The sequence below is a fragment of the Ipomoea triloba genome, chromosome 6 (genome assembly GCF_003576645.1).
Source record: "Ipomoea triloba cultivar NCNSP0323 chromosome 6, ASM357664v1".
Lineage (NCBI taxonomy): Eukaryota > Viridiplantae > Streptophyta > Magnoliopsida > Solanales > Convolvulaceae > Ipomoea > Ipomoea triloba.
The window spans coordinates 27,330,295-27,344,604 of NC_044921.1; the positions used below are offsets into that span (position 1 = coordinate 27,330,295).

General features: G+C 31.4%; 1 protein-coding gene across 1 annotated transcript; it reads left to right on the plus strand.

Moving 5' to 3' along the window:
- Positions 1-1,826: 1,826 nt before the first annotated feature.
- LOC116023760 lies at positions 1,827-11,720 on the plus strand. The gene is made up of 8 exons (XM_031264770.1): positions 1,827-1,963; positions 2,052-2,103; positions 2,185-2,472; positions 2,562-2,607; positions 2,879-2,961; positions 6,763-6,770; positions 7,382-7,672; positions 11,408-11,720. Exons 1-8 carry the CDS (start codon positions 1,827-1,829, stop codon positions 11,718-11,720), a joined length of 1,218 nt encoding a protein of 405 aa, XP_031120630.1.
- Positions 11,721-14,310: the final 2,590 nt, after the last annotated feature.

Here is a 14,310-nt window from a genome sequence, read left to right on the forward strand (position 1 = left end):
ACAAATATATCGGCAATTATATATCACCAATCACCAATTAATACTAACAATATTACCATATTACCTTATGGCATTACATATATTACGAATATATCAGCAATTATATATCACCAATCACCAATTACTCTATACAATATTACCATATTATCATATTATCATAATAATATTATAGGTGAATAAATATATATGAATAATTAAGAAAATAATAAATAAATAAAATAAATGATTTTACTAAAATACCACTAAGTTTGGGCGGAAAAATTTGGGAGGAGGATATTGTTTTTATATATGGGCTATGTTTGGCAAACCTAGCTGAAAAGTAGCTGAAAACTGAAAAGTTATAAGCTCGAAGCTGAAATCTGAAGAGCTGTTAAGCTAGCTGTTATGCTTAAAAGTGTTTGGTAAATTAACTTTTTGATAAGCTGATAAATGTAAAAAGACTAAAAAAAAAAGCATCTTTCATACAATTTAAATAGTTTTAAATTAAAATAGGTTTTGTTTATATATTAAAATATAAAATAATGAAATCAATATATTTTAATAAAACATAAAGTAAGAACATATATTTGAAAATATATAAAGTAAAATAAAATGTTTATAATTCATAAGATTAGTTCATACAAAAATTAATGTTCAAATACAAATGTCAAATTGAAATTACAAACAAACATGTTGAAGTGAAAAGGCCAAAAGCGGCCAAAAGGGTTTTAATTGATAGGGGTAAAGGATGTCATTTATTTAAAATAACAAGAATAAAGATGGAAAAAGGTTAAAAAGCTACTAGCTTATTTTTGAAAAGCTATCTAAAGTAGCCTTTCAAAATAAGCTCTTATTTTAAGCTACAAGCTTATTAGTAGTTTAAAATAAGCTATAAGCTCGGCCAAACAGAGCCATAGTATAGACTAGTAAATTACCTATGCGATACACGGATAAACATTTTTTATTATATATTTATATAATAAAATTATTAAAAATTTTAATATTTGAAAGTGTATATTTTTTTTTTGGTAAATTTACAGGGTCTTATTCTCCGTCCATTTAACGGTCCGACCCATTCGCTCCGGGAGTTGGCCCAAGGGGAATCGTCACTTGTGGGAATTGAACCCGGGTTCCCTCAAAATTACTCCCCATAAAGAGAGCTCACTTGCAACTTGAGCTACCCCACTGGAAAGTGTATATTTATTTGAAATTATAAGATTTGTTGTATATTAGTGTTGAAATTGATTACTTAAAAGTTATATTAGGAAAAGTCTAGACAACAAATAGAAAGAAGAACATGTCTAATTGATATTATTTTAATTAACAAAAATATACTATAATCAAATAAAGAGAATTTCTACGTTAATACAGGTTGGTAATATTGACACAATATGTGTATGTTTAATTTTCTTTAATTATGGGCGTAATATGTGTATGTTTAATTTTCTATACGGGTAGGAAAATTTATCATTAATATATATATATATATATAAGCAATATCATTTTTGTAATAAAAAAATTTTCAATTTCCCGCTCAGAGAAAACTACGTCGTTTGGTCAATTAACTGGGTCAGCCGTTTGCATTGATTTTTTTCGTCTTTTGAGGGTTGATATTTGTTACATTTAATTTAATATCAAACTTAATATCCAACTTAATGATTAAACCTTTTGGGTTTCCAACCAACGGGTTGCAATACCTATTTCTAATCGGCGTGACTCCTCGATTACAATCCCTATTTGAACATATCGATTTCAAATATAAATATATGTCGTAGACCTTCAGACTTTCATTTACACATTTGCAGGAATACAAAAAACTTCAGAACTTCATTTGCAAGTCGTAGGCCATGGCTCCCATGTATATTGTTGTTCGAGAGTTTAAGAGGAACAAAACCTCTGCTGCCTTGAAGTTGAGAACGATGTTACACAGAGCAGAGGTAGTGAAGAGATCAAATCAAGAGGATGTGTTTTTCATGACGAAGAGGTAATAGTAGTATTTTTAAACTGGATTGGAAAGCAATAAAATAATTTTTTCCTAGTCATTCAACATTTCTATAGCTACAACATTTAAGTAGTGCAAAAATGTGTATCACTACCCTGTCTGACATCTTCGAGAAAAGAGAGGTACATAAAAGTTCTTACTTGACATAAATTTAACTCTATATCTTATTACCAAACTTCTTAACTTCTTTTTCTTTTCCACAGACTGGGGATTTCTGGGTACCTGCACAGATCATCGGTATAGAGTTTGATGTTAATGCTTGGTTTTATGAGTCCTGCAAAGCACAAAGATGTAATAAGAAATTGGAAATAAAGAAGGGAATTTTTGAGTTCAGTAAGTGTGGTAGCAAGTGGCATGAGGGCATGTACAGGTATAAAATCAAAGTTAGAGTTGTTGATCTTAATGGTACAACACCTTTTCTATTATGGGATCATGAAGCACTGGATTTGTTGAGTGTAAAAGTTGATGAAGTGATAGCAATGCAACCAAAGGTTAGTTTAATTTTAATATGCTATTGACTAATATCTTTTCTACAACTGTTTTTTAACCTAAAATACTGTGCTTTATTTTCAAATCTTAGGTAATGACCAAGATTCCTAACAACTTAAGAGTTTGGTGGGCAAAAGGTTTTTCTTTAAGATTGTGGTAAGAAGAGATCAATTGGACAACCTACATAATGTTATTCCTATAATGCAAGTCAAAAACTTCCCTAAGTTGTTCAATACTTATTGTCCTGGTTTCCTTGATGATAACGATGATTGTTTATCCTCTAAGCTACAACTTACTAATGATGTCTCAGATTTGGATGAGGTCATTAACCTATATTCTACTTACTATGTCTTAATGTATTCCTTTTTCAGCTTCTTATATCTAACTAATGTAGTCTTATCTATTCAGGGTTTTTTTTTTCAGAGGAAGAGGTAGAGAGTCCAAATGTGAATGTTGTGAAAGAAGCTACTGTTCCTATAATTGAGAATGAGGTTGTTAAGAGAAGTTTACTTGATGAATTTTCAAGCACTCAAACTCAAGGAAGAAAAAACATGTGTTTGTGAAGGAGGAGAAGGAAGATGTGGATAAGGATACCGAATGAATGGCTGTTTGTTTTGTGATTGTGAAATGTGACAATGTTTGGTTACTATTGGTCCTTTTCAGACAATGTTTTTTGGATTGATTTCTGGAACTATGTGTGGACAAGGATTTATTTCTTTGTGTTTTAATTCTATAACTATGCCTACAGTTGACAAACTTAATTTCTTACATATTTTTATCATGAATTCCCCTATACGTACCGTTCACACCATAACTTTAATGGTAAGTTATTTGTTATTGTAAAATCAAAAGTTTTGCAGGTAGTTTATATGTGCATGATGTGAAAAGGCAAAGATGCAGCAGTGCAAGACTCATATAACTCATTGTTGTAAAGGACAGTTAGCAGATGGAAATCAAGAAAATAGTTCATTATTGAGAAGACTGGTCATTTACAAAGCAAGGAGCTATAACTTCAATTAAATAAGATATAGATAGTTCAAAGACATAGAAAGTGCATCATAACCTTATTTCATAATGATAAAATGTCTGTACTAATAAGCATATACTTATGTAACAGTTTCCAGCTGAGTAGATAAATAAAATACTTGATTTTTGTTTCTTAAATAATGTGTGTTTACCAATGAGTGTCTCTTAAATGTACATTAAATATACAAAAACTATATTATAGTGGATATTAGTGGATATGCTTTGCATAAAAGATAAATAAATAAATAAATATATATATATATATATATATATATATATATATATATAATGAATATACATAATTGTTACCTACTACTTTTAATCTTGAAAGTCTAGCAACTTTTTAATTTTTGAAATAAATAGTCCCACTCAATGAATTTGCACAAACAACCTCTTACAATTCAGGTAAGCTTACAAAACGCAATAATCAAATGAAGTCTAATTGTTTCTCTATACCACCTACTATAAAATTGTTTGTTAATTATAAGTAAAAGTTAATATTCAAAAAGTTCTTTATTATAACTTCAAATACTATAAAAAGACATGTCATGAGTTCAATTCACTGCAGTATTACAACTGTTTTACAATAACTAAAAAAAAAAAAAACTATTTTTATATTGGTATCTCTGCAGCTGCTCAAAAAAATTGGTAGTAAATAGCACACAAATGCCATTCAATAACAAGAACTTTTGGATTTCCTAGGAATAAGTAAAGACATATCATCATTGTTTATCAATAGGCATGTTGTAAAGTAAACACATCCACCGCATTTACACTCTATAAAAGGCAGCATAATTCCACAATACAATCTGTTAATACTGTGCTCTCTACAGTCTATGTTACAAAGATGAAGAAATTGACAAGGTCTACAGTTTTAGGATCTAAAAGAAAATCATCTTCAGAAAATAAAGGTATGTAGCTTCAATCTGTATAGGTTTTAATAAATGAAACATGTCTTTTGTTGATAGCACATTATATAGTATACTAGAAATGCTATTTTTCAAGGTTGTTTGTACTTATCTTTAGTAGGAATTGATTTTTTATCTTCATTTTTCCTGCATATTAGATAACAGGTCAAAAATTACAAGCTATAACTATTTGAATAACATTTTTTCGAATAGGAAAACAAACACCACGAGTGAAAGATTATAGTCGAATGAAATTGGGTAAATAGTATACTGAAATTAAATATACTTATCTTTTTTTAGACTTTTGATTAATCTCTCAACCTACATGTGTATAAAAATTAAAGAATCATTACATCCCTACAAGTTTGAATGACCCAATTTGCAGACATTATCCTTAGGTTTACATGCACTTGAATACAAACATAGTTTTATTCATCGATATTAAACAATCTAAACCCAAACTATAAGTATTAAACACTGGGATCTAATATTTGAGAATTCATAAACCCTAGATCTCTTATTTCCTAACAACAAGCATTCAATTGGTAGATAAACTATTCACAGTAGCTAAATAAGAAAGAAAATACATAAGATTTCACTTAGAATTGTACCTGATTTAGATTGAAGTTCAAATCTATAAAGGATTCAAATTCGCCCAATTTTAGTAGCCGATTTCATACGCATATTATGCTTTCAATCTGCAAAAATTGAGTAGAGTAGAAATACAGTACTGTCCCCAATTTTTTGAACAAATCAATTGAACGAATGAGAAAAGTATAACCCAGGTTAAGTAGGCGATGTGGACGAACAAAGTAAGCAGTGAAGGTTCTGGAAATGAACCTCTCGATATCTCCTCACACGCACAGACCAATATATATTTATATATATAGAAGTTGGTTTAGGTAATTAAAAATGATGCAGGTAATATATAATATTCAATTAAAAATTTTATAATTGATTAAATAAATGTTTTTGTTAAATGTCGTTCAAACTAATTTTGTATGACTCAAATTTTATATTGCTCTTTTTTTAAAACAGTTAAATTTGTTTTAAAGAAAATTTTTGTTAGTAATAAATTTTTGGGTATGTTTTTTGTAGAAAATGAAACTTTTATACAACCGACCAATATCATAAGCCGACCACAATGGTTCTCTGAAAAACCAAATATTTGGAGTTTTCCAATCATTCCTTTGTAATCCGTTAAGCATATTAACTAATGGTGAGTATTTGATTATATAGATATTTCTATTCTTGGTTTATAGGAACTGAATAAAGTGATTTCTAACAGTAATCTTTGATTTTAGAAACTAATTCTTTGAGCAATATTTATAAAAGTAATCATTGGGCACCATTGAGTGATATCACCATTACACCTACTACGAACGAGACAACATGTATTTTATCATTTAATTACGCTATAAATATTTCAATAATTATTTTATTATTCACATAAATGCGAAACAAATGAATAGTTGAATTACTATTATGTTATGTACTTCATTAGTTTTGCGACATCTAAATAGTTGAATTAATTAGAAATTGTTGTGCTTTTGTAGCAACTTTGAATATGGAGAATCAACATACATTTTCCTCCAACCAATCTAAACGCCTTGCAAGAAGGAATACGAAAATGCAAATTGGCGTACTCTATCAACAGTCTAGAACTACAAGTAGTAGTGTATTGACTAATGGTTGGTTTGAAATATATACTATTTATTTAAGGTAAAAACTTGTGTGAGACTGTCTAACCATGAGACGGGTCGGGTCGGGTCAAGATGCAAATGTAATACTTATATGCACAAATGTCTTACTTATATGCTCAAATGTAATATTAATCAGGAATAAAAATTTTGTTACTTATAAAAGGTAAATGTAATACTTTTAAGGGAAAATACAATACTTTTACATTTCGATTTAAAAGTATTACATTTTTCCTCAAAAGTATTATATTTGCCCTTATAAGTAAGGAGCACTTGTCAATATTACTTATTATGAAAAATGTATTACTTTTTCTCTTATAAGTAACAAAAATTGTATTATTGATTAAGTATTATATTTGAGCATATAAGTATGATATTTGCACATATAAGTATGACATTTGCATGTTACTTCGACCCGATCCGACCCGTCTCACGAATAAGGATCCGTGAGACAGTCTCACACAAGTGTGACCCTTTATTTAATGGTTTTATTTTCGACATTTCTTTACAAATTATCGCATTTTTTTAATGTACATTCTTATTTAATAAAAGAGACAAAAGTAGAGAATTTTTAATTGATATTCAATACCAAATTGATTTTTTAGGTAATTGAATTATTACTCTTTTTCATTTTATTGTTTTTCCATTGCATTTTTAGGTGCTCAAGTTAGTATTGATAGGTCCAATGAAAGTACAATTACGACCTTAACACATACAGTCATTACTTCTAAAATGGAATGTTGCAACTTAAACAACGACTTCAATGAAGCAATTGATGAAGAAGATAGCAATATGACGGAATCAATTGGTTTGTGTTTTTTAATGGGTTAATTTAATGGCTTTTAATTCTTAATAGCATATATAATAAATTAAAATTGTTCAATATTTTAAAACATTTTAGTATTTCGCAGTTAATTATGCGGATTTTGGTGATCTGTTGGACTCCTGTATGCATTGGGTGCATTATTTTGGTACGAGAAACGTTTAGATAAGTATAAGTCTAACGCTATTCCTAAATATTCGTTGTGTTGTACCAATGGTAAGATTCAATTACCAAGTTCTAAAAAACCACCCCAAAAAATATATGATTTTTTTTTACACAAGGATAAAAAAGAGATAACTTCTTGGACAACATAAGGTCCTATAACAGTATGTTCTGTTTTACGTCAATGAGTGGGAGAGTGGATATAACAGTAAATCAAGGTGATGGACCCCCAATTTTTGTTTTATTGTTTTGCCCATTTTAAATCACATATTCATATTGTCATTTTTCTTAGGTCCACTGCAATGCTTTCATCTCCGGAGGCAATGGACTCCTTAATCTCAACTAAAATACCTGACAAAGAAAGTGATCTTGAATACCACCAAGCAGTTGAGGAGTTTATGATACATGGTCCTTGCCGTATTGCTAGGAAAACTTCACCTTGCATGGTTAATGGGAAATACTCTAAACAATTTCCAAAGAAGTTTGTTGATTCCTCAAGTTTTAATAAAGATGGATACCCATTATATAGAAGACATGATGATGGCAAAACAGTTACACGAAATGGCATTCAATTGGATAATCGGTATGTGGTCCCACATAATAGGTACTTGCTATTGAGATACAAAGCACATATGAATGTGGAGTGGTTCAACCAATCAAGATCTATAAAATATTAATTCAAGTATGTTAACAAAGGTAATGATCGGGTCACTGCCGAATTTAATCAGAGTGCAAAAAATGCCGATGGAGTGGAAGTTGTCGATGAGATCAACATATTCTATGACTGTAGGTATGTAACACCCCAATTTTCAACTCTTACATTTATTACAAAATCCGTAATAAAACGCTGCGGAAGCTTACATCATATCAACAGAAAACCGGGTGCTACCGCCACACCTAGAGTGAATTCTATCACCTCTTTGACAAACTCCACTCTAAGTGCACAGGCTAAACTTACAACATTAATAACAATCCCTGTCTACATCAAAGAGTAGACCTCAACCTGTACTTCCCTTCTATTCCGAGCTCATCGGCTACAGGGGCCCACACTAATCTGCAACTGATAAGAAACACATTGAAGTGCAGTTAGCACGACGGCTAAGTAAGGATATCCATGGGTTATCCAAAACTAAATAAAGGTTTTGTAAAACTTGATTACATCAAAACCCTATCCTTACTCATCGGCCGAGGTTCTACCTGCAACCTTTACGAATAGCAATTTATACACATAATAGGCAACAATTTCAATATCATCTTAATCATTTTCCCTCTAGACGAGGTCATATAATAGTCATTTGCCTACTCAGATCATATAATGCTAAACATTTAAGCATATAAGCAGAAAAAGGGAAAACACAAATCCCATATTTGTTCTCAAACATATTCTTTGAAAAATCTTTCCTCAAAGGACATTCTCCTCACTTTTCACCATCTCCTTTCCGTAGCTACAGCGTAACTACATTTTCATACAAAATTTCCACTTAGTTTCTTTATAGAAAGCGTGAGGCCTTTGGAGTATTCACTTAACTCCTTCCCTGACCACTTGGATCATCGAACTCGGGTTCAGTGGTCATCACCCGGTCTAACACTGATCCCCTGGACGTAAGGTTCGTTAAAATGATCCCTAGCTGGCCCTACTAGGTCCATAAAAACGACACCTACCCGGACTTCTCAGAGTAACTATACTTTAAGTGTGCACACCCCCGCAGGAATACCTCATCCAAACGAGTTATATAGTACCCGGCGAATAGACTTCGCACCTTCAGTATGAATGATCATACTACATACAACAACCTTGGGCAAGGGCACTTTAAGCCACCCGAAGGCTAATCAAGGTCCTCCTCAACTTTACTAGAAACCAAGGGTTTGAAAACCATTTTCCTTCCTTTCTCATCCTCCTTGAGTCAAAATCACTTTTTTTGGACATGTTCCACGAAATCAAGTCCCCCTTTTTAAATCGATCACCATTCTCAAAATAGTTCAAAGTCTTGTTTCTCAAAACATTTTCCATCATCACCACACATATGTATATATGCATTCAATCATAACATTTCCCACATATGCATATTCACATAAAGTACACATACTATATGTATATATATACACGTTAAGTATATATACACTGCACATACATGCTTTATAATATACATAATACAACATTTTGTACATACATTACACACACATTATAATATACATAGCATGCTTAACTTAAATATTTAGGCACATTAACAACCACCTCATACCATATATAATATGTATATATTACTTATATATATACATATATATGTTACACTACACATACTATATATATAGAGATACAACCTTCATTTAATTATACATATATACTCATATATGTACATATATATATATATATATAGTTTAAACACACACACATCACACGTGTATATATATATATATATACATAATACACACATAAATATATATACTACACGTATATACATAGGTTTCATATACATAATACCACTTCCTTATAAGAAAATTTCAGCTAGCGCAGTCTGAAAGATTGAGCCGGTAAAGATAGTTCCCGAACTCTTTTTCACTTGAAATTTTTATGGTAGAACCCTAACTCATAGTACTTGATGTTCATAAAAAGTTTTGGTCACCTAGGTTCACGAATTAACACAGAAAATTACATTTTTACCCTTGGCAGTGTGCTGTCCGGATTTTCTGCTCTCTGGACCAGTTTTGGAAAATGATTTTGAAACCACACTTATACTACTCCAAAAATTATGAAATTTTTATGGTAGCTTCTAGACTTATAGAACTACATGTCTAAAAAAAANAAAAAAATTCCTTTTATATTTAATCCCAACTTATGGGATAAGCTTTAGGAAAAAAAAATAATAAAATAATAAAATATCTCCACAACATATCAGTTGTGGTCCAAACAGATAAAGTTTCGGTAGAAAATAATCCAGAAAGAATAATTTCCGACACCAAAATTTTATTCCAGTCAAAAGCTCCCAAAATGGGCTAGGTTCAGTACACTGCGAAATTTCGCGAAGTACGATCAGAAATAAATTTCGACCCTTATAGCTCATCCAATTTCAACTTAACTAAGCAGGAAGTTCATACTTAGTCATATATGCCTAATCATCCATTTCCAAAGAAATCCGAGCTGAAAATTCGTCCCCCAAAAATTTTACGGTTCGTGACCGGCACATACGATCGCAGCTTAATAACAACTATACTTACTTATAAAAATTCATTCGAAATATCTGAAGATCATAACTTAGGAATGTCAACGCCTTAGGATAATGTTAATAAAATACAGGGTATTACAAGGTACGCTTCTGCCTGAAAAGCTACTTGACGTTTGTTGAGTTTTGAAATACAGTCTAGAACCGCGGCAGTTGAGTGACTTAGTTTCCACTTACCAGATAGCAATACTATTTTCTTTCAAGATGATGAAGATGTTGAATCAGTATTGACTAAGCCAACTTTGGGCCAAAGTTCACTGAATGGTTTGAAGCAAACAAAAAATTCCCAGAAGCAAAGTTTTTAACCTATATTGAGATTCTAAATAGATTTGTGTGGAAGAAAAATATTCGTCAATGGCAACCAAGACAAAAGGGTTTTTCAGTTGGTAGGATCTTTTAGGTACCACCTCGTAGTGGTGAGTTGTATTACCTAAGGTGTTTATGGAACATAGTCAAGGGTCCTACAAGTTATAATGAAATAAGGATATACAATGGAGTTGAGTACAATACTTTTAAGGAGGCATGTTATGCCAGGGGCTTATTAGAAGATGATATTGAATACATTAATGCAATTGAAGAGGCTAGCCATTGGTCCGTTGCCCATTCTTTAAGAAAGTTGTTTGTTACTCTATTAATGGCAAATACAATGGTTTCTGCCAAAGAACTTGTGGTCTAGTGGCACCCGGTGTCCCGGTTTACACTCCCACATGGAGAATGGGAGTGGGTTCGAGCCTCAGTGGAATATTTATTGAAATCGGTGCTGCTTTAGGTGAAGAGTGTGACCGACTAAAAGGACAACTAACTGAAGTACGAAGAGGAATATATGATAAGAACTGCACACTTTTTCAATCCCCACCTTCTACCTGGGACGAAGCACCAAGCACCGATGATGCACAAACATTGTTTTGAGGCATTGGATAAAACAATGAGACATCTATTAAGGTTTGTCAATGAGGACAGTGATAGTAAAACTTTTGGGGGGAAACAGTTGTTTTAGGTGGGGACTTTAGGAAAATTTTACCAGTTGTGCCAAAAGGTTCAAGAGAGGACATTGTATCTGTAGCTATCAATTCTTCATATCTTTGGAGTCACTGCAGAGTAATGCGCCTAACTAAGAATTTGAGATTAAATAAAATGGAACCTAGTGTGCATCATGAGCAATTAGAAGAGTTTGCTAATTGGCTAACTTCAATAAGTGATGGTACTATTGGAGTAGATAACGATGGTTACGCTGATTTTGATATCCCATCAAAATTGTTGTTGCAATCAGATGGTGATCCTATTTCCACTATTGTCCGGAGTACTTTCCCCAACTTTACTGGTGCCACCATGGATGGAAGTTGTTTTAAGAGCAGTGCAATTCTAGCACCAACATTAGAGGTGGTCAATGAAGTCAACCAATATATGTGAAACATAACTCAAGGTGAAGGAAAGACATATCTTAGTTCAGACACAACCTGTAAAGTAGATGATTCCAGTTCTGTCTTAGCGGATGTGCATACACCTTAATTCCTTAATACCATAAGAGCTTTCGGACTTCTAAATCATTCTTTGAGATTAAAGGTAGGTTCACCAGTAATGTTAATGAGAAACATTGATCATACTCTTTGATTATGCAATGGAACTAGGTTGGTGGTAACTAAATTAGGTAACCATGTGGTTGAAGGAAGCATATTGGCAGGTCCGAATGCTGGAACTAAGATTTTAATTGCTAGAATGACTATAACTCCATTAGATCCAAGATTACCTTTCAAGTTCAACATAAGACAATTTCCCCTAATATTGTCATACGCAATGACTATCAACAAGGGTCAAGGATAAACACTTTCCAATGTGGGATTGATTTTAAAGAAACAAGTTTTTGTCCATGGTCAATTATATGTGGCAGTTTCAAGAATAAGTCAACCAGACGTACTTAAAATTTTAGTTTGTGATGAATCAAAACAAAATTGTACGTAATTCTACTACTAATGTAGTTTACAAAGTGGTTTTTAATAATTTGTAATTTCTGTAATTAACGATATTATATTCTCTTCTTTTTTAAAAAAAAATAATTCATTTTATCTTTATTTACTATATTCTTTTATTTTACCGTACTGCATTTTACTTTATCTAATATTAGTCCATGCATTGCACGGGTCAACTGCTAGTTCCAATAAAAATGACTTCATTTTATTATGATTACTATATGATAATTAAGGAGAATATATTATTCTTAATTAATATTATGCTAATTATGATGTCCGTTTAATTATGGACAGAATATGTGTATGTTTAATTTCTTTAATTTTGTCTGTAATATGTGTATGTTTAATTTCCTTTAATTATCTGTAATATGTGTATCATTAATTTCCTTAATTGATTAGATAAAATCTATATTACGGTAAATATAAAAAATAGATTAATAAAAGTATAATGTGTGAATTAATTTATTAATTACCATAATTTTTAAGATTTTATTCAAAATTAACCATTAGCATAATTTTATATATAATAATTTTTGAATTGGAATAATTTTCATAATTGTATGGACGTAATAAACTGTGAATTAACATAATAATATGTGAATTGGAATAATTATCATTTTTAATCTCCTTTAATTATGAAAGTAATAGTTGTATTATCAATTTCCATAACTGATTAGATAAAATTTATATTACGGAAAGTATTAATTCCTTAAGTGTCATAATTTTTAAGATTTTATTTAAAAGTAGTCAAAGAAAGTGCACGGGTAATTGATATTATTTGAAGTAAAAAAAAATATAAAATTGCCGTTCTCTTTGTTTAATTCCCATAATAAATTTAGATGTTAAATATGGTTGGTAAATAATAGATTACCATAGTAAAAAGATTAACATATGGATCAGTATTATAAAAAAGGAAGGTAGCCTTTTAGGTAAGTTATATTAAGAAAAATATCAATTAATTAAAATATGATAGGGAAATTATATTAGATGAATTATATTAGGAAAGTAAATAGATTAGCTACTACTAATTTTTTCTAATTCTATATTTGTAATTATTATTATAAACGGAACTTATGTTAATATTTAATTAGGAACTTATGTTAATATTTAATTAGGAACATATGTTAAAGAGTTTATTATTATTATTACTATTATTATTAGAGTCATTTCCATTTTTGGTCCTACTGTTATTAGGGCATTGCCAATTTTAGTCCACTTCATTAATTTTTGCCACATTGCGGCCAGCCTTATTTAGTCCTTGCCACTTTTAGTCTACCGTTAAAATTTTTGTCAAATAACCGTCCAAAATAGGGGTATTTTGATCTTTTCATGCTTTGATCATCTCCTTAACCCTTTGCAGTAGTTTTCCTTACACATTTTCATCCAATGAAGAGGTCCGACGAAAGTCATGGCTTTGTAATGTGTCTCACATGGCTTTCACTAGACATCTTCATTGGATGAAAATGTGTAAGGAAAACCACTGCAAAGGGTCAAGGAGATGACCAAAGCATGAAAAGACCAAAAATACCCCTGTTTAGGACGACCATTTGACGAAAATTTTAAAAGTTGACTAAAAGTGGTAAGGACTAAATAAGACTGACCGTAATATGGCAAAAATTAATGAAGTGAACTAAAATTGGCAATGCCTCAATAACAATAGCACCAAAAATAGAAATGACTCATTATTATTACTATTACTAGGAGGGAAATTACGTTCATGGTGTTTCCTACTTCCTTGTGTAACATAAAGCTCATTAGCATTAATTATTTCATGAACTTTGCTAATTATTTCATGAGCGCTAATTGGTGTTTCCTACTGCTGCGAATCCCAGGATTATAATCTCCATAAACTCTGTCCGGGACACTGATGGACACGGCGTCCATCGCCGCTGGAAATTACGTTGATGGCGTTTCCTACTTCGGCTACGCCCTTGGAACAACAAAAGGAGTGGTGCCGCGCGCGTTTGGCAGTGCCCAAGGTCAGTTGGGGCGAAGGGTTCTTCACCTTTGATCTCATTGCCGGCATGGACCAG

Bases quoted from the DNA above. Each gene is read 5' to 3' on its own strand.
- LOC116023760 (XM_031264770.1), top strand. From the start codon at position 1,827: ATGGCTCCCATGTATATTGTTGTTCGAGAGTTTAAGAGGAACAAAACC. The intron at 1,964-2,051 runs GTAATAGTAGTA...ACAACATTTAAG, and splicing joins GTGTTTTTCATGACGAAGAG to TAGTGCAAAAATGTGTATCA. The intron at 7,673-11,407 runs GTATGTGGTCCC...GAGTCACTGCAG, and splicing joins GGCATTCAATTGGATAATCG to AGTAATGCGCCTAACTAAGA.